General features: G+C 47.9%; 1 protein-coding gene across 2 annotated transcripts; it reads right to left on the bottom strand.

The window, feature by feature from the left end:
- Positions 1–200: 200 nt before the first annotated feature.
- On the bottom strand, positions 201–17936 carry MSH5 (mutS homolog 5). Of its 2 annotated transcripts, none has more exons than XM_076003489.1 (24): positions 17727–17936; positions 17049–17172; positions 16274–16354; positions 16060–16122; positions 14850–14971; positions 14554–14663; positions 14304–14339; positions 13522–13604; positions 12320–12365; positions 8256–8394; positions 8053–8115; positions 5108–5236; positions 4398–4470; positions 4133–4242; positions 3468–3548; positions 3144–3231; positions 2750–2939; positions 2516–2642; positions 1927–2076; positions 1503–1577; positions 1154–1297; positions 808–945; positions 566–639; positions 201–335 (listed from the first exon to the last, which is right to left on the bottom strand). In XM_076003489.1, exons 1-24 carry the CDS (start codon positions 17919–17921, stop codon positions 224–226), a joined length of 2553 nt encoding a protein of 850 aa, XP_075859604.1. In that variant the 5' UTR covers positions 17922–17936; the 3' UTR covers positions 201–223. The 2 variants fall into 2 exon arrangements, with proteins under 2 accessions (XP_075859604.1, XP_075859603.1); XM_076003488.1 differs by having other exon boundaries at positions 14554–14698; positions 14825–14971.
- Positions 17937–22410: the final 4474 nt, after the last annotated feature.

Below are 22410 nucleotides of genomic sequence, written 5' to 3' on the forward strand. Positions count from 1 at the left end.
AGTTCCTCTGCAGATTCCTGCATGGTGTTTCAGATCTTTCCTATTCTCTTGTTTTGTTTTGGCTGGCCTCAGGAAATAATATCTTTGTCTGAAATAAACTTTATTTATAATATGAAACAAAATTTCTAGAGAAACTAAGAACTCTGGGCCTGAAGAAGATAAGGAAACAGGGATGGCAGCCCACCGGGGTTGTATAGAGTTGGGGAGGGTAGAGGAAGGACTCTCAGAGGATGGTGGTGGCGGTAGGCAGCACTTCCTGCCTTATGAACATGTTCAAATCCAGGTTAGGGTCTTCCAAATCCAGTTTCAGAAACTTATCCACTAAAGCCTGGCAACTGAAGGGGAGAGAGAAGAGCAAGATTTATGGGAGAATGGATAACGAAGTCCCTGACAGAGGGGAGAGGCTGTGGCACAGGAAACCCAGCACCTTGAAGATTTAGGGACTTCAGAAAGAAATAATGGGTCTTTGAAGGGCAAAATGCTAGAGAAGGCTGGCTGAGCCCCGGGAAAGAGGATAGAGGGGAAGATGCTTGAGAGAGCGAAGACATAGGGGCCACACACTCACTTTTTCATCTGGTTCTCCTTTAGCAACTCCTTGACTGGCTCGATGGGTTTTCCACTGCGGATCAAGTCTGAGACCTAGGAACGACAAGGAGGGTGGAAGGGGTGGCAGTGGGGTGTTGGGGAAGAGAAGAGGAAACAAGGGTCAGAAATCCTGTGGGTCCAGAAACTGAGATCTCCAAGAGGAGTAGAGCCAGCAGAAGGGAGCCCTGAGGTGGGGGCGGATGGACATTCAGATCTCATCACCTCCTTGCCACGAGCAATGAGTCTGTCAGGAAGCCCAGCCTGGGCAGCTGTGTAGGAGGCATGGCTGGCATTGGCAACACCTTCGCAAACCTGATAGAGGAAAACCAGGTCGTTCCCATCCTCACAGGTCTCCATGGTCTTAAAAGAGAATAAAAGGGAATAATGTGTCCTCAATCACCTGATTCCTGCCCTGAAACCCTTGGCCAGTCCCTGTGGGGAGTGAGAAAAGGGAAGGGATGAGGTCTCTGTGCTCAGGGAACCGCTGTTCTGATAGAGAACCTGATGTCCCCACCCCCCAGGAAACACTCAGCCTAGGGACTCCTGGGGGCTGGATTGGTTTCCTCACCAAATACTGTACCAGGGGGCCTTGTGGCAGCAGCTGTAGCTGAACAAGGCTCAGAAAGTTGGTGGCCATAAAGATGTGGGGACACGTGGGTCCAAGCGCCAGCCAGTGTCGGAGCACAGCGGCCAGAAGTGCCAGCCCATCCACCTGCGCAGAGGGCACAGGTGAAGGTGCAGAGCCATGGGGACCCCATGTGTCCAGTGCACCTGCCCTGCCCTTTCCCTTCCTCATGTTCTCTGTTTCTTTTCTGCCTACACATCCCTATTCTTTTCCCAGGGCCCAGCCTCCCTGTTCCTCTCCTTCATCCTCCTCCATTTCCCTTCCTCATTTCCTCATCAGCTTCTCTTCTCACCGTGTTGGTTCCCTTTCCAAATTCATCAATGAGGACCAGAGACTGCGCAGTGGCATTGTTCACTGCCTTTGCCACCTGCTGGGCAGGAGGTTGACAAGGGAAAGTTTCGTTAGTATCTGAGTTCTGTGATGCACTGACCACAGTCTGCCTAGGAACAAAGCTGCGTTTGTGCCCACCCTGCTGCCCTGTGAGTTCTCCATGGTGAGGTGTGTGATTGTTCATCCTTTCACTGCCACAGTGGCCCGCAAAAAGCAAGGGTTCGAGACAGTTTTGTGGAACTGATTCCTCCCGTCTCTGAGCTGGGTGCTCCCTGCCCCAGTATAGGGGCACACAGCAGAGGGACTGCATTCCGTTCTGAGCATCTTCAGGGCTTCCTTCCTCATTATCCCCTCCCCCAGTCCCACCTCCCTTTGTTCCCATTGACCTGGTTGAGGTCGATCATGAAGGTGGAGAGGCCAAGGGAGATGGATTCACAGCTATGAATTCGGGTGAAGATGGCATTTACTGCCCCAATTTCAGCCTCCTCTGCTGGCACAAAGCTGCCCACAAGGGCCATGAATGTGATCAAGCCCACCTGAATAGGGGAGGAGACAGGGCTGCGGCCTGGTGCTGTGGGCTGAGGTGAAAGTGAGGCTCAGCTGAGGGCATGAATGAGAGATCAAAGAGAGATGGGTTTAGAGCACACTGTCCCTCTTCTCCCCCAAGCCTGATCATAGCACCTCATTGAGAGTCAGTGAGGAGGCCTAGGGGAGTGGGCAGAGGCACACTGGGGGATGGCATGTACCTGTTCAGAGGTGGGTGCAGGGAATTCAAGCCATGGAAAGATTCATGAGAGCATGGCTCTCCCTCAGCAGAGAATGAGAACATGTGAGGTGGAAGAGCCAGGGTGTGCCTGGTGGTCTTTTCATGACAGGTGGGGCCGGAACACAGGAGAAGAGAGCTGTAGGGGCCCAGGTTGGCCAGCAGGTGGGGGTGGAGAAGATGCCAGGGGACCAGGCTATAAGGCTTCTTACTTGTTTGAGGTATATGCTCTTTCCTGAGGAGTTGGGTCCAGTGATGACTTTGACCCTCCCTTTGTTACCACCGCATTCTGCAGAGTTGGGCACGAAGGTTCGGGCACAGAGTTCCATCAGCGGATGTCTGCAGTGGATGGAGAGTCACCTCACATGGCCTGTAGATCCAGATAGATGAACCCCAGAAGATGGGGCCTTTGGGCCCCTCGTGTCTATGCTCCAGCCCCTTCTCACCTGCCATTCTGGATCCGTACGCCAAGAAGATGGGGGGAGTAACGGGGTCTTGAGTAGCCATAATCCCGGGCAGCACTGGCAAGAGCCAGCAGGACGTCCAGGCGGGAGGCAAGGTCCAATACCAGGGTCAAAACAGCTGCCCGTGCCAGTACCTGGCACTGCAGCTGGTACATCAACAGGGTCTCCTGGTCTGCAGGTGGGTGAAGGAGGGGTCAGCTCTAGGGTAAAGTGAAGGAAAGACGGAGGTCCCCAGAGGGACCTAGAGACAGGTGTGCAGATACCATCTGAAACCCCCAGAGACATTCAGCTGAAAAGTCAGAGCAAGAGAGACAGAGAGCAGCAAGAGAAGCATCGGCAAGCTGTTCATTCCCTCCAGCCTCTGGCTTCTCCTCACCCCGGATCTCACAGTGCAGGTCCCCCAGCAATGCATCCAGCTCCTTGGTTCGAGCACTACGATAGTGCAGCTTCTCCTCTGAGAGAAACTGGGTACAAGAGGTCAAAGCCATGGGCTTTGTATCTCTTGGTCCTCCTCTCCTCTTCCACCTGTCTAACCCCACCACCAGCCCTCCTCCTGACTTTTCTTGCTTATCTCAGAGCTGGAAAGCTCAGAGAAAACTACTGAGAGATCCCAGATTGGGCAGTGGTAATGGGGTAAGGCCCTTCCTCAGCTGCTGATGCATTTTACTTATCCCCTCCCTATAGAGGTCGAGGGTCTTACCATGAAGTCCAGTCCTTCAATCTCAAAATCACTGGCCTCTACCATGGAAGGCAGGCGGGGAACAGAAAGAAGGAAGCCGATCTGGGAAGAGTGAAAAGGAGATACACTACTCTCCTACTGGGAGACATACTGGGCACCTTCTCTCTGTAGAAGAAGCCTAACTGTGTCCACACCAAAAGGTGTTCATGTTCTTCAGGCTCCCCTAAGTTTTCTTATCTACCAATATATCCCTCATAGGCCTAAAATCTCCCCTAAAAGACCCTCTCTTGGGCTGGGTGCGATGGCTCATGCCTGTAATCTTAGCACTCTGGGAGGCTGAAGCGGGGTGGGGGGTGGGGGGTGGCTTGCTCGAGGTCAGGAGTTCAAAACCAGCCTGAGCAAGAGCGAGACCCCGTCTCTACTAAAGATAGAAAGAAATTAATTAGCAAACTAAAAATATATACAAAAAATTAGCTGGGCATGGTGGTACATGCTTGTAGTCCCAGCTACTCAGGAGGCTGAGGCAGAAGGATTGCATGAGCCCAGGAGTTTGAGGTTGCTGTGAGCTAGGCTGACGCCATGACACTCTAGCCCTGGCAACAGAGTGAGACACTGTCTCCAAAACAAACAAACAAACAAAAAAAAAGACCCTCTCTTGGAGGCTACACCCACTCTCCTGCCCTCACCAGAGGGATGTAGATGACACTGCATGAAGGAATTCGAGAGTCCAGATTTTCCAGCTCCTTCCAGGCGACTTCAGTGAGGAAACTAGAAAGTCCCATCAGCCTTCGCTTTTCTAGGGGGGTAGAAGAAATATGAATATTAAAAGTGAGGTTCCTGCCTGGTTGCTATGACGAACCCAGCTGTGGTGACTGCCTGCCAAGGATGGTGCCCCATCACTGCAGGCTCCTGTTCCAGGGTTCCCAAGTCATCCACACACCCAACACTCACTCTCATCAATTTCCGGATCTATGTTGGGGAGGACTGTGAAGCGATTTTCAGCAAGACTGCCCTCAAAGTCCACCTGAGGAGATAAGAAGTCCAGTTTCCCAGCAGCTAGCTCCCTCTCTCTGTCCTGTTCCTCAGCTCTCCTTGGGCCCCAATTCTCCCTGCAGCTCTGCTTTACCCTCACCCTCCAGGCACTTCCCTGAAGTTCTGCCACATTCTCTCATTATCCCATTCTTTTTTGTTTTTGAGACAGTCTCACTCTGTTGCCCAGGTTAGAGTGCCGTGGCATTAGCCTAGCTCACAGCAACCTCAAACTCCTGGGCTCAAGTGATCCTCCTGCCTCAGCCTCCTGAGTAGCTGGGACTACAGGCATGCGCCACCATGCTCGGCTAATTTTTTCTATATAGTTTTAGTTGTCCAGCTAATTTCTTTCTATTTTTAGTAGAGACGGGGTCTTGCTTTTGCTCAGGCTGGTCTCGAACTCCTCAGCTCAAACAATCTGCCCGCCTCGGCCTCCCAGAGTGCTAAGATTACAAGTGTGAGCCACCACGCCCAGCCATCATCCCATTCTTCAACCACCCAACTGACCTCAACATCTCCCATGCTTAAAAAACTCTCTCCCACACTGCCTTCCCCGTGGAGAACCAGGCACCAGTCCCTCTCCACTCTCGTCCCAACCTCCTCAGGTGCTCTGCCTCTTTTCTTCCACTCACCACCTTCCCAATGAGGCTGGCGATATGGTGCAGGTCATCAGAGAACTCTTGAGCAATGTCCCGAAAGAGCTGGATGGACTGGGGCAGGGAGCGGCAGGCATCCCTTAGGCCCAAAGCACTGTACACAGTCTATGGGAGAAACGCACTGAGAAAGGGGCCTGCATCCAGACTGGCTGAGGTGAGGGGACAGGGATGGACTCACAAGAACAAAGACCAACAGGGAAAAGCACAATAACAAAAAGAGCTCTCAAAGGCAAAAAGGAACAGTGAGAGAGAAAACAGAATCTATAAAACTCTGTGCCAGGCACTGTACTAAACACTGACAACTAAGATACGGTCCCTGTCCCAGATAAGCTCTCAGTCTAGTAAGGAAGACAGAAATACATGCTGAAGATTTAAAAATAAGGTGGTAAGTGCTTTGATAAAGGTTTGCACAAACTCCTAAAGAAGGAGTTTGTATAGAGGAGGAAGAAAGAGAAATATGGCTCTGGCTGGGCACAGTAGCTCAGGGTAACTCACGCCTGTAATCCTAGCACTCTGGGAGGCCAAGGTGGGAGGATCACTCAAGGTCGGGAGTTCAAAACCAGCCTGAACAAGAGTGAGACCACGTCTCTACTAAAAATAGAAAGAAATTAATTGGCTAACTAAAAATATATAGAAAAAATTAGCCGGGCATGGTGGCACATGCCTATAGTCCCAGCAACTTGGGAGGCTGAGGCAGGCGGATTGCTTGAGCCCAGGAGTTTGAGGTTGCTGTGAGCTAGGCTGACACCACGGCACTCTAGCCTGGGCAACAAAGCGAGACTCTGTCTCAAAAAAAAAAAAGAAAAGAAAAAAGAAAGAGAAACATGGCTCAGAAGGACAGGGAAGAGGTATCTGTGAGGAGGAACAATGCCAGCATTAGGATAAGGGAGAACAGTTAGAGAGGAAGGCTGGGAGCCATTGAGAGTTAGTTCCTCAGGGTGAAGGTTAGAGACCTGAGGCAGCTGATCTAACTACAGATTAGATTGAGTAGACCGACCCAATCTCTTGGACATTTATGGATCCTTATTTTGTGGTAGGGGATGTATAAAGCATTTAAATCAAAGGGGTTATAAATCTAGCCATGATGTAAATAAACAAGTAGCAAAAACACTGATTAACCATAAGACAGATTGATCAAGTTGTAAAACTGACTCAAATTACTAACGAAGTTCAGAGAGTAAGACTAATACAGTCATATTCTGTAGCTAAGATCGTTGGGATGTCTTTGCAGAGAAAAGGAAATGAGTTGGGCTTTAAATAAGCCTCCTATAAATGCAGGCAGGCAGGTAGGCATTGTGTGTGCGGGCAAGAGCATGCATGGACTAATGAATAGCAATAGGAATAAGAGATAACATTTACCAACTGTTTGCTCTGTGCCAGGCAATGTTCTAACCTTTTACATGTGTTCATTGCATTCATTCCTCAAAATACTCCTATGAGGTAGGAACTACTATTAGCTCAATTTTACAGATAACCAATCTCAACCACAAAGAGGTGATGTACTTTCCTCAGGGTCTCACAGCGAGTAAATGGAAGAGCTGCGATTTGAATCCAGGTGTCTGGCTTTTCACCAGCACACTCTACTGGGCAGGTATCCTAGCCAGAGGGCTGAAATGCAGCCTGGTTGAAGCAGTGGATAAATGTTAAGAAGCAGTGGGAAAGGAGGATACAAATAGTCATACGTGTCCACTCATATTTTTTAAAACTGAGGTTACTTTATATGTTAAGCATATGTACTACAGATGATGAGAACCACATTTCTCACTATCAGAGAAAGAAGGTACAAATAAGGAAAGGAAGAAAAGTCGAGAGTGGGCTGGGTACAGTGGCTCACGCCTGTAATCCTAGCACTCTGGGAGGCCAAGGCAGGAGGATCATTTGAGCTCAAGAGCTCATGACCAGGCTAAGCAAGAGCGAGACTCCGTCTCTACCAAAAATAGAAAAAATTAGCCAGGCATGGTGGCACATGCCTGTAGTCCCAGCTACTCAGGAGGCTAAGGCAGAAGGATCACTTGAGCCCAGGAGTTTGAGGTTGCTGTGAGCTAGGCTGACACCATGGCACTCTAGCCAGGGCAACAGAGCAAGATTCTATTGTAAAAAAAAAAAAAAAAAAGAAAGAAAAAAGAAAAGTATAGAGTGAATCTCGTGGTAGTGGACTGGAATCAGTGGTATCATTACGAACTTGGTATTTCTTTATTATAGACAGATACAGGAATATAGATATGTATGCATGAGTTAGCATACATACATATATTTTCCAGCACCATCTATGACGATGGCCTAGAAGTGTCAGATACCCCAGTAGCAAAACCTACACCTAGGAATCAGATCTTGGTTTCTAATACCATTCTCCAAAAAGTAACAGAGCTCCTTAGAGAAACTGACTCCAGGGCTATGGAAGGGAAAAAGATGAGTTTGAAGTAAAAAAAAGAGTTAGGAAGTGCTCAAAACAAAGAATTAGAGACCATATCAAAAGGGCATATCAAAAGCCAACCAGAGGCCAGGCGTGGTAGCTCACGCCTGTAATCCTGGAGGATCCCTCAAGGTCAGGAGTTCAAAACCAGCCTGAGTAAGAGTGAGACCACGTCTCTATTAAAAGTAGAAAGAAATTAATTGGCCAACTAAAAATATATAGAAAAATATTAGCCAGGCATTGTGGCACATGCCTGTAGTCCCAGCTACTTGGGAGGCTGAGTTAGAAGGATTGCTTGAGCCCAGGAGTTTGAAGTTGCTGTGAGCTAGGCTGACACCAAGGCACTCTAGCCCAGGCAACAGAGTGAGACTCTGTCTCAAAAAAAAAAAAAAAAAAAAAAAAAAGTGATGGGAATAAAGTTGGACAGGGTGTCCCAAGTACAGAGGGTCTGGAAGACAAGCTGAGGGGTTTAACCTGGACTTCTGGCATTCAAGAAGGGAGGCCTTACCTTGTAGAGAACCTGCCAATCGCTGACCTTGGTGTGGGATAACTTCATGCGTTTCAAAATCAGCTACAGTCAGACAAGATGACAGCCACTGTTTTCCCTCCCCAACTGTAATGCCCCTCAGAAACCAAGTTCAGTGTCCAATATGGGCCCCTCAACCTCCTCCCCAACCTCCCTGACCCCACCCTAGGGGTGAACGTGCTCACAGGCACGTTCTTGATGTGACCAAGCAGCCGATGCAGCATCTGAGCCATGTCCAGATTCTGGGGAAGCAGAAAAAACTGAATGACGTCCAGACGGGAATTGAGTTCCCCTAGGTCCTGAGTGGGACGTGTGAACCATAGCCTGGAAGTGAGAGTTGAGGTGGGGAGACTAGAAATTACATCTGTCCTCGTCATTGTCTTGATCTCAATTAGCCAAAATGTGTTTTCAGGTCCCTGGGGATTGTGGCAATATGTATCCGTGTGACATGCTACAGAAATGTAGTGACAAATGTAGTGTCCTATCCATGCGGGTGTGTTTATGTGTACCTACTGAAAATCTCTGGATGAGAGCATGACTGTGTCTGCATATCATGGTTTTGATGGATATGACCATGTGTCATTTCATGTGGGTATGTGGCAGAGCTTGTCAATATTTTAGAGGGAGAGCAGTGTGTTGAGGTATTTGTGTGCCAGCACTGCAGCTCTCTCTCTGGCTGAGTAGGACAGGGTAAGTCAGTATGAGTTTGTATGTCTGTATTTAGCTGTGCAAGTGTCTATATTAACTGTGAAAGCTGATTATTAGTATACATATTCGCCTTTTTGTGCCCTTCCTGTGAAAGTATATAACTGTGCCATGTGGAACGATAAGCCTTTAGTTCATAATAATGGTCATCTTTGCAGACAAAAAAGGATAGGGGACATTAAGAGGCTTTAACATCTTATTCTGAAATTGGCTGGTGGATATTCAGAGGTTATATTATCTTTTTGCGGGTACTTCCTAATAAAATATATGAGTATACAGAAATAATGTCTTATCTGTGTTTGTCCAATTCTGGGTGTCCTTATCTCTCTATGGCTATGAAGAATGTGAGACTCTATAAGGACCTGTGAGCCCACAGATTCTTTTCTACAAAAAGCAAGCAGCCATTTTATATAAAAGCCAACATGTAAGCCGGGCGCGGTGGCTCACGCCTGTAATCCTAGCTCTCTGGGAGGCTGAGGCGGGCGGATTGCTCAAGGTCAGGAGTTCAAAACCAGCCTGAGCAAGAGCGAGACCCCGTCTCTACTATAAATAGAAAGAAATTAATTGGCCAACTGATATGTATATAAAAAATTAGCCGGGCATGGTGGCGCATGCCTGTAGTCCCAGCTACTCGGGAGGCTGAGGCAGAAGGATCGCTCGAGCCCAGGAGTGTGAGGTTGCTGTGAGCTAGGCTGACGCCACGGCACTCACTCTAGCCTGGACAACAAAGCGAGACTCTGTCTCAAAAAAAAAAAAAAAAAAAAAAAAAAGCCAACATGTGTCAGGCATGGTGGCTCATGCCTGTAATCCCAGCATTTTGGGAGGCTGAGGCGGGGAGGATCAGTGAGGACAGGAGTTCAAGACCAGCCTGGGCAATAGAGAGAACCCTTCTCTACAAAAAAAATAAATAAATAAAAATTAAAAAAAAAAAATCAGCTGGGCATGGTAGATCACACCTGTAGTCGCTGAAGCAGGAGGATCACTTAAGTCCTGAAATGAGGATCACTTGAGCCCAGTGAAGTTGCAGTGAGCTATAATGATGCCACTGCACTCTAGCCCTGGCAACAGAGCGAGACCTTGTCTCAAAAAAAGAAAAGAAAAAAAAAAAAAAGCCAATGTGTCAAGACACTAGGGCCAAAAAGAATTTGTATCTCACATTGCAGTCTATGGCCAGTTACTCAGAATTAGAATACCCCAGATTAGAATGAAGCAGAGTATCCTTATGGCTTCAGGGTGGGTTTTAGGTACCTATGCTCCTTGGCCATTGAAGGCTTCAGCCACAGCAGTGGAGATCACACTGTGAATACCCATCCCCACTTGGGAAAGCACATGAGCCTCACTAAGCACTTTCTTGTGAACACCTAGGTATCTCTGACTTATGACCTGCTAGTGCCAGGAGAGACCTTAGTCAAGCCAAACTCCCTAATTTTACAGTTGAGGAAATGAAGCCATTAGAGGATAAGCAACTTATTCAAAGTCATCTGCCAGTGAAAGTTATAGCACATACTATGACATTCGGTTACCTTCTTTGTACCCTGTCCAGCTTTAGGCTAGTTAGGTCCTTACTTCATCATTCATTTTATATGATTCTATGCTCTCTTGGATCCCATCTGGGGAATCTGCACTAATTCCTTCCCTTCATCCCTGGTTGAGATTAGAGATCTACATCAGAGGCACTAAAGAATGTGTGGGTAATTAAATTACCCCACCAATTACCTGGAGATGACCTCAGAGATGATCCTAAATTAATCCCTAAAAGATACACATTGCAAGGCAGGTGACGTGGGGGATTGTGTACCTGTAGTCTAGCAAAAGTTTCCACTCTGAGTTTTTAGAGATGATGTGACCCATATGCTTACATTCACCCACTGTGTTCACTCACTGAGCGCTACTATGTACAAGGCCACGTGCAGGCACTGAGGTAACAGGAATGGCCACTGGACACAGTGCACAGCTATGGAGCCAAGCAGATTCACTGACTTCTAATTCTAACCTGATGTGACAGTGCAACTAGAAAAACCTAAACAAACACTATGTGAGCACAAGAAAGGTGCACATTGATCTCCTTAAAGGTACCTATGAAAACTTCATCAAAAAGGTAATAATTGGAGGATGTAAGATTTTGACAGGTGAAGAGGGGTATGACTTTGGGGGAACAGCATAAACACAGGGATCATGTGTTTCCATAATGGCAAGTGGCCCTAAATGACTAGAATATACAGTGGATCCAGTAGGAAAGGACTTAAAAGGGGCTTGGGAAGGTGAGCCTAGAAATTAAAATTCCAGTGAATGGGAGAGACCCTGAACACCATACTGCTAAAGATGCTAATCTTCATCCTGAAGGTAACAGAAAATCCTCCTGAGGTTTATGTTATTTTGTTTGTTTCTACTTAAGGCATTTAAAAGTGAAGTGATATGCTTAGAGCTCTATTTTGGAATGACATATATTTCAGAATGAAGGATGAATTAGAGAAAGAAGAGATTTGAGGCAGAGAGACCAATTTGGAGGCAAATACAATGCTCTAGGTTACATGATGAAAGCCAGAACTAAAGCAGTGGAAAGAGACGGAAAAGGATGGCTGGGAGAGACATTTCAGGATGGAATCAATAGGCCTTAGCGAATAACAACACATGGGAGTTGAGGGAGAAACATCAATTAAAGGTTCATAGTTTGAGAAGCTGTACTGCCAGCAATGCCATTAACCTGAAAAGGGAACCCAGGAAGGGGAACATGTCTGGTGGGTATCAGTCTGAATGCTCTGAGTCTGAGCAGCCTGTGAAAAGCGCAGGTCGCAATGATACACAATTAATATGCCACATGAGTTAGAAACTAGAGACACAAATCTGAGAGTCATTAGGGAAATTTGAAATGCGTTTTTGTTTTTTGTTTTTTTTGAGACAGAGTCTCACTTTGTTGCCCAGGCTAGAGTGAGTGCCATGGAGTCAGCCTAGCTCACAGCAACCTCAAACTCCTGGGCTCAAGCACTCCTACTGCCTCAGCCTCCCAAGTAGCTGGGACTAGAGGCATGCGCCACCATGCCCAGCTAATTTTTTCTCTATATATATTAGTTGGCCAATTAATTTCTATTTATAGTAGAGACGGGGTCTTGCTCTTACTCAGGCTAGTTTCGAACTGACCTCCAGCAATCCGCCCACCTCGGCCTCCCAGAGTGCTAGGATTACAGGCGTGAGCCACCGCGCCCGGCCTGAAATGCATTTTTTATAATAAAAGATATTACTCTGAGTTATAGTAGCATTTTACGGTTGTGTTTCTGCTGCTTTGTGTGTGCAAGTCTATGTATCATCGATAGGTATATGTGTATCTGTGCTGACAACAAAAAAAGACAATAATACTAGCTGCCACATGGGGCTATTGTAAGGATTAAATGCATTTAGCCAGTGCTCAGTAAAGGGTGGTTGCTTTACTACTACTCAGTGGGGTGGTGTGTGTGAGAATCTGTACAGTGCTATTAGTAAGCATCAGTATGTGGTATGTACATAGAACTCATGATTAGCATGTAGCATGCATGTGAAACCCACTCACCTGAGCAGCTTCTCTCCCCATTTACAGCGGCATCTGTTGAGGATTCCTGTGGGGGGAGGGTAGAGGCAGGGAATGGGACGTGTCTATGTGTCTAAACTGAGGCATCCAGGTCAGAGGTGCTGGTATTGGGCAGGCTGGCCTGGGGGGCCCAGATACAGGACACAATGGCAGCCGAAGCTGGTGCCTGGCCACAAATCTGAGCCAGGATTACTGGAGATAGAGGGAGGGATCGACATTCACAGGAACACTCAGCCAGAAAAATACACAAAACATACCTAGTTAAAACTCACAAAGAGGCCGGGCGCAGTGGCTCACACCTATAATCCTAGCACTCTGGGAGGCCAAAGCGGGCAGATTGCTCAAGGTCAGGAGTTCGAAACCAGCCTGAGCAAGAGCGAGACCCCATCTCTACTATAAATAGAAATATTTTTTTTTTTTTGAGACAGAGTCTCGCTTTGCCCAAGCTAGAGTGAGTGCCATGACATCAGCTTACCTCACAGCAACCTCCAACTCCTGGGCTCAAGCAATCCTCCTGCCTCAGCCTCCCAAGTAGCTGGGACTACAGGCATGAGCCACCATGCCCGGCTAATTTTTTCTATATGTATTAGTTGGCCCATTAATTTATTTCGATTTACAGTAGTGATGGGGTCTCGCTCTTGCTCAGGCTGGTTTCGAACTCCTGACCTCGAGCAATCTGCCTGCCTCGGCCTCCCAGAGTGCTAGGATTACAGGCGTGAGCCACCGTACCCGGCTGAGCTCAACACACTTATGTAAAACTTGGACACAACTCACCAAGATACTTGGAGCAAATGTCCCTAATATACCTTAAAGCTAGACAACTGATAAAGACTGTGCAAATCAAACACAGGCAGTTGCACAGCTGCATAGCTCTCCTCTATACACAGGGCCTCCCAAGTCCCTAACAGGTGCCCAAGTAGTAGAAACATTCATGCAAACCCAGGAAAGGAACATAGAATTGGTAAAGGAACAATTGATATGCAAACAACCTGTATAGCTACGGAGTACGGGGAGATGCTCAAGCTCAGAGAGGGTACAAAGAGGATAAGAAAGCTGGGTTGGAGTGGAAGAGACATCTGGCGATGGGAGAGAAGTGGCAAGAGTAGGGCTGGGACACATTTTTGGAGCCAACTGCTTTTCTGGCAGGTTTCTATAGTGTGAGATGAGGAATGGGGCACACCTACCAAAGAGGCTGAGCCCCTCCTTTAGTCCACTGGCCACTTTGTACACCGAGGGGTGAAACTCACTCTTAAAAATCTGTAGAACACTGTCAGGGAGAAATGGAGTAGTTCAGGGTAATTTGGATTTTTCAAGGGAATTGGAATTGAGGACTGAGAAAATGGGATGGGGTGGGGATATCTTCTTGAGATCAAGTCTTTTTTTTTTTTTTTTTTTTTTGAGACAGAGTCTCACTTTGTCCCCAGGCTAGAGTGAGTGCCATGGAGTCAGCCTAGCTCACAGCAACCTCAAACTCCTGGGCTCAAGCAATCCTCCTGCCTCAGCCTCCCAAGTAGCTGGGACTACAGGCATGCACCACTATGCCCGGTTAATTTTTTCTATATATGTATATATATATATTAGTTGTCCAATTAATTTCTTTCTATTTATAGTGGAGACGGGGTCTTGCTCTTGCTCAGGCTGGTTTTGAACTCCTGACCTTGAGCAATCTGCCTGCCTCGGCCTCCCAGAGTGCTAGGATTACAGGTGAGAGCCACCGTGCCCGGCCTTGAGATCAAGTCTTGACGTAAGGTTTGTCCCTCACTTTTCTGTGCCTCAGTTTCTCCTTTAGAAAAGGAAGGTGATACTTTTGTGTTTTTCTTCCTCCTTACCCTCCTCCCCCTTCTTCAGAGAGAGAGATCTTAATAGCCCCAGGATTAGGGAAACTAGAACCTCATTAGGATTGTTAAAGCTTTAAATTTAATCCTTCTCCCTCCCCAGAGTTGGCAGCCTGCCTCTACCTCCTTACCTGTAAGTGTCTTGATCTATGCTCACCAGATGGGTCCTGAGGACAGAAAACCAGCAGGAAGGTGGTTGGGGTATGAGGGGTCTGAGTTAATTCCAAAGATCCACCTCCTTTGCCCCACTCCCTGTATATTGCCCCAATCTTCTCCCCAGAGTTCCACATCCTCAGGTTCTCCTGTGTGTCCCACTGGGTCACTGCCCACCGCTCTCCCACCCCGACCTTACTTTGACCAAGGTTAGGGTGAATCACCTACAATACAAATTTCTTAAACCCCAGGATGGGAACGCTGACATTATAGTCTTCCAGTTCAACCCCAATTCTTCTTCGACCAAGGAACTTGAGCAGCCCTCCAAGTGCTTGAACCTGGGAGGGAATCAGCAGTGGAGTTGGGGTGAATCCTAATGTTCTGGGGGCTGTACAACACCAAGGAAAATGGTTATTTTCCAGGGCTGGGCCAGTTCCCCCCAGAACTCAACCCTAGGACTAAGGTTTCTGTACATTTCTTCAACCTGCCCCCTCCCAACTCTTTTGCCCCAGGACCCATCTCACTGTGAGGAGGCTGTCAAAAGGAATAATGGAGGAGAGGAAGAGAACTTTCTCAGTGGCGGTCATGGAGTCTGGGATGAAGGTGTAGTTTCCAGAAAGGAGGCGCTGCTTGCTTATCTCCAGACCTATTTGGGGAAGGCAAGAGGAGGAAAAGGTCTTATAGCCCAATTTTTTCATCCCATTTTAAGAATGGGACAATAGAAGCAAAAAAGATAATGTAACTTGCTCAAGCTCACACTGGCAGTTAATGGAAAGCTGAAGAAAGAATCAAATTTTCAGACTCTTAGACTAATTCTCTTTTTAGACTACATATAAAGATAATTGAGGCCGGGCGTGGTGGCTCACGCCTGTAATCCTAGCACTCTGGGAGGCCGAGGCGGGCGGATTGCTCAAGGTCAGGAGTTCGAAACCAGCCTGAGCGAGACCCCGTCTCTACCAAAAATAGAAATAAATTAATTGACCAACTAAAAATATATATACAAAAAATTAGCCGGGCATGGTGGCACATGCCTGTAGTCCCAGCTACTCGGGAGGCTGAGGCAGGAGGATCGCTTGAGCCCAGGAGTTTGAGGTTGCTGTGAGCCAGGCTGACGCCATGGCACTCAGTCTAGCCTGGGCAACAAAGTGAGACTCTGTCTCAAAAAAAAAAAAAAAAAAGATATTTGGCTGAGAGCACAATCTGAAAAGATACATGGTTCAGGGAAGTAAGATATCTGTCTGGAATTGGGGATTTTGGTTAAAAAAAACTGTATTAATAATAGAGAAACTAATAACACTAATGCTTCAACATCTAATTAGATAAAACACTCCCTATCCTTATTGTAAACCTGGAAAGGCTATGAAAGTGCCTTATGGATCATCGTGGTCACTGAGGCAGTGCTTTTTTTTTTTTTTTTTTTTTTTGGTGATATATGGCTTTGCCTTTATGAGGAAAATCCCAACTATCAGACCTATCCAAAAAGTATCACCATTCCTTCTTAGGGAAGGCCCTCATCCCTAGACATGCCTAAGCAGAGGCTTCACAATAAGCTGCATATTATTAAATGGTAGGGAGCAGAAGAGATCTTGGGGAGACTGGTCATGGGCCATGGAAAGAACAAAGGCTTAGAATGAGATAAGGTTGAGGGAAGATTTCTGATGATGGAGGTGGAGTTAGGAGAAAAGGCTGGGACACTGGGATGAATGATTGTGTAAAACAAAAGGAAAGAGATACCAAAATCCACACTTGGCAAAAATATGATTTCAGGTCTCTTAGGCTCTCTGTGCTCCTGGGAGGCTGTGGGGGAGGCAAACAAAGGGCCATTATTCTGTACATCTCAATCCTTCTCTCTCTGTCCCACCCTCCCTCTCACCCAATTCTAGCCTCTTGTAATATTCCATACATTAGTTCTTCTCCATTTTCCCTCTCTCCCATCCCCAGTCCTTACCAAGCTTCCCCAGAAACTGAGTCATATTCTCATCCTGTTTGGCACTTGTAACAATGGACTGGGGATTGATTTCATCCAGAACTTGGAAGGAGAACAGAGACCAAGTGAGTTAAACAATCTTTATGTTTGTCTAAGAGAGAACCTATAACCTTCCTCTTGCTACCCCTTTTCCCCTCTAAAACTTACTTCCTGCTTCTAAGGATAGGGAGTGCTTTGCATAATGGGAACATAGGTAGGAATTAGGAATGAGATTTAGAAAAGTTGGCCAGGTGTTGCTCATGCCTATAATCCCAGCACTTTGGGAGGCTGAGGTGGGAGGACTGCTACAGGCCAGGAGTTTCAGACTAGCCTGGGCAACAAGCAAGACTCTGTCTCTATAAAAATTTAAAAAAATTAGCCAGGTGTGGTGGCACATGCCAGTAGTCCCAGCTACTCTGGAGACTGAGGTGGGAGGATTGCCTAAGCCCAAGAGTTCGAGGCACTCCCCTCCCTCTCTTGCTTCCTCTTTTCACCATATGATCTCTGCATACGCTACCTCCCCTTCTGCCACAGCAGAAGCAGCCTGAAGTCTTCACTAGGTGCAAATGCCCAATCTTGAACTTTCCAGCCAATCAGAATTGTAAGCCAAATAAATCTTATTTCTTTTTAAATTACCCAGCCTCGGGTATTCCTTTATAACAACACAAAATGGACTAAGACGGTCAGGTAAGGACATATATATGAAACACACTTCCAACCTGAGAAAGAGTAAGAGAATTCATGGTTCTGTCCTCACCTCTCTGGAGAAGCTTGAGGCTCTCATGGTCTGGGGCATCTGGCATGAAGTGGATGGTGGAGTCACTACTGTCATAGTAGGCAATGCCCAAGTATCCTGAATTCCACAGCACACACAGATGGATCTGTCCAGCGACGAAGAAAGAAAACTAATATTTGAATCATTCATAAGTGTAGGCTATTGCCATCTTATTTCACGTTAACCTTCCCCCCCCCCTTATTTTGTTGTCTTTATTTCCACAGTTATCACCATCTGATCATTGGCAGGTGGATATTTACTGTGCAGAGATCAGGCAACGGTATTCTAATGGGTAGGAGCAACCCGAGTAAGTCTGCACATCCAGGGTCAGGACAAAGGAAGTTTTGGTAGTGTCATTTACTACATTATAGTAAATGTTGAAACAGACATTAATGGAAGATTGTGGAAGACCTTAAATATCAAACTTGTTTTGTGGATGGTGGAGAATAGTGACAACCAAATGCACTACATCATTTGCGTGTGTAAATGTTAATCATTCTATCAGATCTCTGGGACAGGCACGATCACCCCCACTTAGTACATGTGAAACACACTCAGCAGAGCTAAGAGACTTGCCTAGCTCTTCCCAACCCCATTTTATTCTAACGTTCGTGTCAACTCCCTGCTCTCCTGATTGGAGCTTCTGCGCCCCCCAGAGACCTCGGCCAGCTCCTCCTCCGCGTCGTCCTCCGGCTCTGCTTCCCTGGGGCCAGACAGTGGGATGGGGCCCGGGCTGGGGAAGCTGTCGGAGGCCACCACACGCCCGAGTCCCTGTGGCGTCCTGCCTGAGGTCGCTCCTAAAGAGGCCATGAGGTTCTGCGGATACAGAAAGTGAAGGCGGTTCAGAAGCAACATTTCACCCACGAGGAGGCTGGGGTAGGGTTGCGCGCAGAAATGGAAGTCTACTGAGACCCGCGAGAGGGCGAGGCGCAGGGCTGAGAGGGGCGTGGAGAGCTGTGGTGACAGGGATGGGGGCATTTTGAGGAGACACTCTGTTACTTCACTGAAGTACAGACTGTGGGAAACTCCGCCTGCCCCACCCTCACTTCTGTCACGCAGAGGTTGTACTTTGGAGGGAGATCGTCTGAGGGCCCCGTGGGCGAGCTGTGCACGTCCAACCTCACTGCTTCTGGCAATCACATCCCACGACCACGGCCTTAGCCTCTAGACTCCCTCCGCCCCCAGTGCCGCCAACTCAAGGCGTTTTCCCGCCTTTTCTGTCACCTGGGTCGCGAGGTGAGCCAGACCAACCCACTGACCAACCGTCACTAGTCCGCGGCAAGGGCACGCGCCAGCGTGTGGGCGAGGTGCGCACGCACACGCCCCGCCCTCCTAGCTGCTATCGGTCGGAGATACCCGGATCCAGCCTAGAGATTCAACAGGGCGAGAAGGAGGAGTGAACTACAATGGCTGAAAAGTCTGGACAGTGATTGGCCTATTCTCATTCGGGGCGGGTCCAGAACGTTCAAACTTCCCGCCCTCCGTCGTTGCTTAGCGGCCGGGTCTCGGGCTTCAGAGTTTCTGGGCTTTGATTGGCTCAGCGAGGAGCGGGCTAGAAGGTCGGAAGCCGAGCTAGAGTCCCAGCCGGGGAAAGCGGTCGGGGGGCTTTGAGAGTGGGTATGGGGAGGAGGCCGACGTTAAAGGGCCAGAGACACTTTTTTTTTTCTGGAGAGTGGAGATAAGCAACCTTAATTCAACTCATGCCAACAACAACTCTAAGTTAATATTTGTACCCTCTAAGTTAATATTTATAAAGAGCTTAGAGCAGTGCCTGACAAAGTAAGAGCTGAGTGAGTGTTTTAAGCTGAGTGAGTGTAAATAAGAGGAAATAATCGGGACTCCTGTCTCAGCCCTACTTTGCCTGTTTCCTGGGTGCAGGGCATGACCACTCCCACAAAGGTATTACAGCGCCTAATGTATTATTTGGGCTGCTCAAGCGGAGGTGGAAGCATTTGAATTACACCAAATTCTGGCAGAGAGAAGCAGATCTGATTAGAACACCACCTACTATTGGGACATGCCCATATCCCTACGTACACATACACATTCCTAAGGACAGCGGGGTATCATGCATACATTCAGCGACTATTTAGTGCCTACTCTGGGCCAGGGGATAGATTTTTTTTTTTTTCTGAGACAGAGTCTCACTCTGTTGTCCAGGCTAGAGTGAGTGCCATGGCGTCAGCCTAGCTCACAGCAACCTCAAACTCCTGGGCTCAAGCGATCCTGCTGCCTCAGCCTCCCAAGTAGCTGGGACTAGAGGCACGCGCCACCATACCAGGCTAATTTTTTCTATATATATTAGTTGGCCAATTAATTTCTTTCTATTTATAGTAGAGACAGGGTCTCGCTCAGGCTGGTTTCCAACTCCTGAGCTCCAGCAATCCGCCTGCCTGGGCCTCCCAGAGTGCTAGGATTACAGGCGTGAGCCACCGTGCCCAGCCACAGGGGATAGATTTAAAGCCTGTAATCCTAACACTCTGGGAGGCCAAGCATGAGGATAGCTCGAGGTCAGAAGTTCCAAACCAGCCTGAGCAAGAGCGAGACCCCGTCTCTACTAAAAATACAAAGAAATTAATTGGCCAACTAAAAATATATAGAAAAAAAATTAGCTGGGTATGGTGGTGTATGCCTGTTGCTGTGAGGTAGGCTGTGGCCACAGCACTCTAGCTCGAGTAACAGTGAGACTTTGTCTCCAAAAAAAATAATAATAAATAAAAATTCCTTAAAATGCACCTTCCCAGCTTTGTTCTCAGTTCCCTGAGTTGAGCAGATTCCTCCTTCCCAAGAGGTTAAGAAAGATGGTGGGAGTGAGTTGTTCTGGCTGTGCTAACCAGTGATTGGAAAATTCCCTCTAGGGAGAAATGTGGCTGGAGCAGAATTAAGGGCTGGGTTAATGGTTACCCCTGGCAAATTGTTGAGCAATGGAGCTATGGAAACCTGGAGAAGGTTGATGACAGCTCTGGGGAGTGTCAGAGAAGTACATGCCTTCCAATCTAGGGTGTGAAGGGATTAGGGACTGGTTTACCAAGCCCAGGAAGGGGAGGGAGTGGAAACAGAAGCCTAGGAAAAGAAGGGGGAGATACTGAAATAGGAGAAAAACAGGGACAAGGAGATGAGATGAAGAGAAACCTCTGATGCAGGACTTGGGAGTGCAGCCCTGGCCTCATCCATGAGGCATTGCTGGATGGTTCCAGGAGAGGGTAGTGTTGCCTGTCACCTGGGAAGTTACAGCTAGATACTCTGTGGGAAGCCATGCCAGCCAGCCAAAGTCAGTATTGATGATCAGGGCAGCTGTAGCTAGAAAGCTGTAGAAGAGAAAAGAGAGGCAGCGGAGAGGCTGCCAAACCTGGTTTTTTTTTTTTTTTTTTTTTTTTTGAGACAGAGTCTCGCTTTGTTGCCCAGGCTAGAGTGAGTGCCGTGGCGTCAGCCTAGCTCACAGCAACCTCAAACTCCTGGGCTCGAGTGATCCTTCTGCCTCAGCCTCCCGGGTAGCTGGGACTACAGGCATGCGCCACCATGCCCGGCTAATTTTTTATATACATATCAGTTGGCCAATTAATTTCTTTCTATTTATAGTAGAGACGGGGTCTCGCTCTTGCTCAGGCTGGTTTTGAACTCCTGACCTTGAGCAATCCGCCCGCCTCGGCCTCCCAAGAGCTAGGATTACAGGCGTGAGCCACAGCGCCCGGCCTAAACCTGTTTTAAGTCTCAAACTAGCCTCATTGACCTAAGGCTTCTCTCAGAGGGGTGATCCTTGTGGGGCAGATATCCTCTAGTTGACACTGACCAGTTGGAACAGGAGAGGACCCTGGGAAGTGGAGCTGCTTTGATCCCCTCCTCTCAGTAGGAAGGGGTCCTGTGTGCAGGTTTTGAGGGTCACCATGGACAGGATTCACACATGCACTCAAGGAATTATTCTATATCCTTATAGGTTGTTACAGTTCAAATATATTCCCTCTGTCCTGGAGAGGAACAGGCCTTCCCCCAGGCAGGTGAAAACCCACAGAAGAAGCACAAGAGGAAACCACCAACTGCCGGTTTCCAGCAGCACATCGCGTCACTGCACCCCGCTCCTCCCCCAAGTCTCTCTGTTTCTTTAAGTTTCAAGCCCTGTTTTGTATCTATGTCCTTGAACTCCACATGGTTTTCTGGAATCGTAGGTCTTATTTTGGACAGAGGGTGATGAAGAGGCAAGAGAAGAATATCTCTGTCATGGCGGGGCACGGTGGGCTCACGCCTGTAATCCTAGCACTCTGAGAGCCCGAGGCAGGCGGATTGCTCAAGGTCAGGAGTTCAAAACCAGCCTAAGCAAGAGCGAGACGCCAGTCTCTACTATAAATAGAAAGAAACTAATTGGCCAACTAATATATATAGAAAAAATTAGCTGGGCATGGTGGCACATGCCTGAGCTACTTGGGAGGCTGAGGCAGGAGGATTGCTCGAGCCCAGGAGTTCAAGGTTGCTGTGAGCTAGGCTGACGCCCCGGCACTCACTCTAGCCTGGGCAACAGAGTGAGACTCTGTCTCAAAAAAAAAAAAAAAAGAATATCTCTGTCATTTGGGAGACATTCTGTGGCTATTTTTCAGCAGATCATCAAGTGTTTGACAGCACCTCCAAAATCAGGGTTACTGGGGAGGGAGAGAGCTACTCTTCCTCTGTCTACCCTACTTACTTATGTATGTGTCCCCAAGGACTCCACTCAAACTATTTTGTCTGATCTTTGCTTAATAGGACCAGCTACCCACCCCTTCCCCTCCACCCCCCTCCCCCACATACCCCAGGATCAGTGCAGCTGTATCCTAGAGCCTTGATAACCCCACTCTCTGCCCCATCTCCAAGACAACCTGTCAGTGAGAAGAGGGCAAAGGGCACAGGAAGGGGCCCCGATGGGGATGGGAGGAGTAGAAGTGGAAGCACAAAGTGACCAGTTATAGGGAACGGATCTTTCCTGGCAAGGAAGCCTCAGCTTCCTATTTCCCTAGCACAAGACCTGGTCATCTCCCTTCCCATCCCCAACTTTACTTATCATAACTTCCTATCCCCAGACCCAGCCTTGTACTTCCAAGTTCTTCTTCCAGACCACAGTCCTAGCAACCCAGAATTTGGACTGGAGTCAGGAGGGAATACAGAAGGATTAAACGACCACCATTCTATTCTAAGATCCCATTTCTGGATCTTCATGGGCTTGCCCAAGCTGTTAGTGTCAAGTTTCTTATGTGAGGGTGGAGTGGGGTTGTTCTCTGATTAATGAAGCAGGGAAACTGAGGCAGAAAAGACTCTTGTGTTTAGGAGAGGTGGGGGAAACAAAAGAGGTTCCCAGGACTCCCTCCCCTTAACACCC

This window comes from Microcebus murinus, chromosome 5 (assembly GCF_040939455.1).
Source record: "Microcebus murinus isolate Inina chromosome 5, M.murinus_Inina_mat1.0, whole genome shotgun sequence".
In the NCBI taxonomy this organism is placed as follows: domain Eukaryota; kingdom Metazoa; phylum Chordata; class Mammalia; order Primates; family Cheirogaleidae; genus Microcebus; species Microcebus murinus.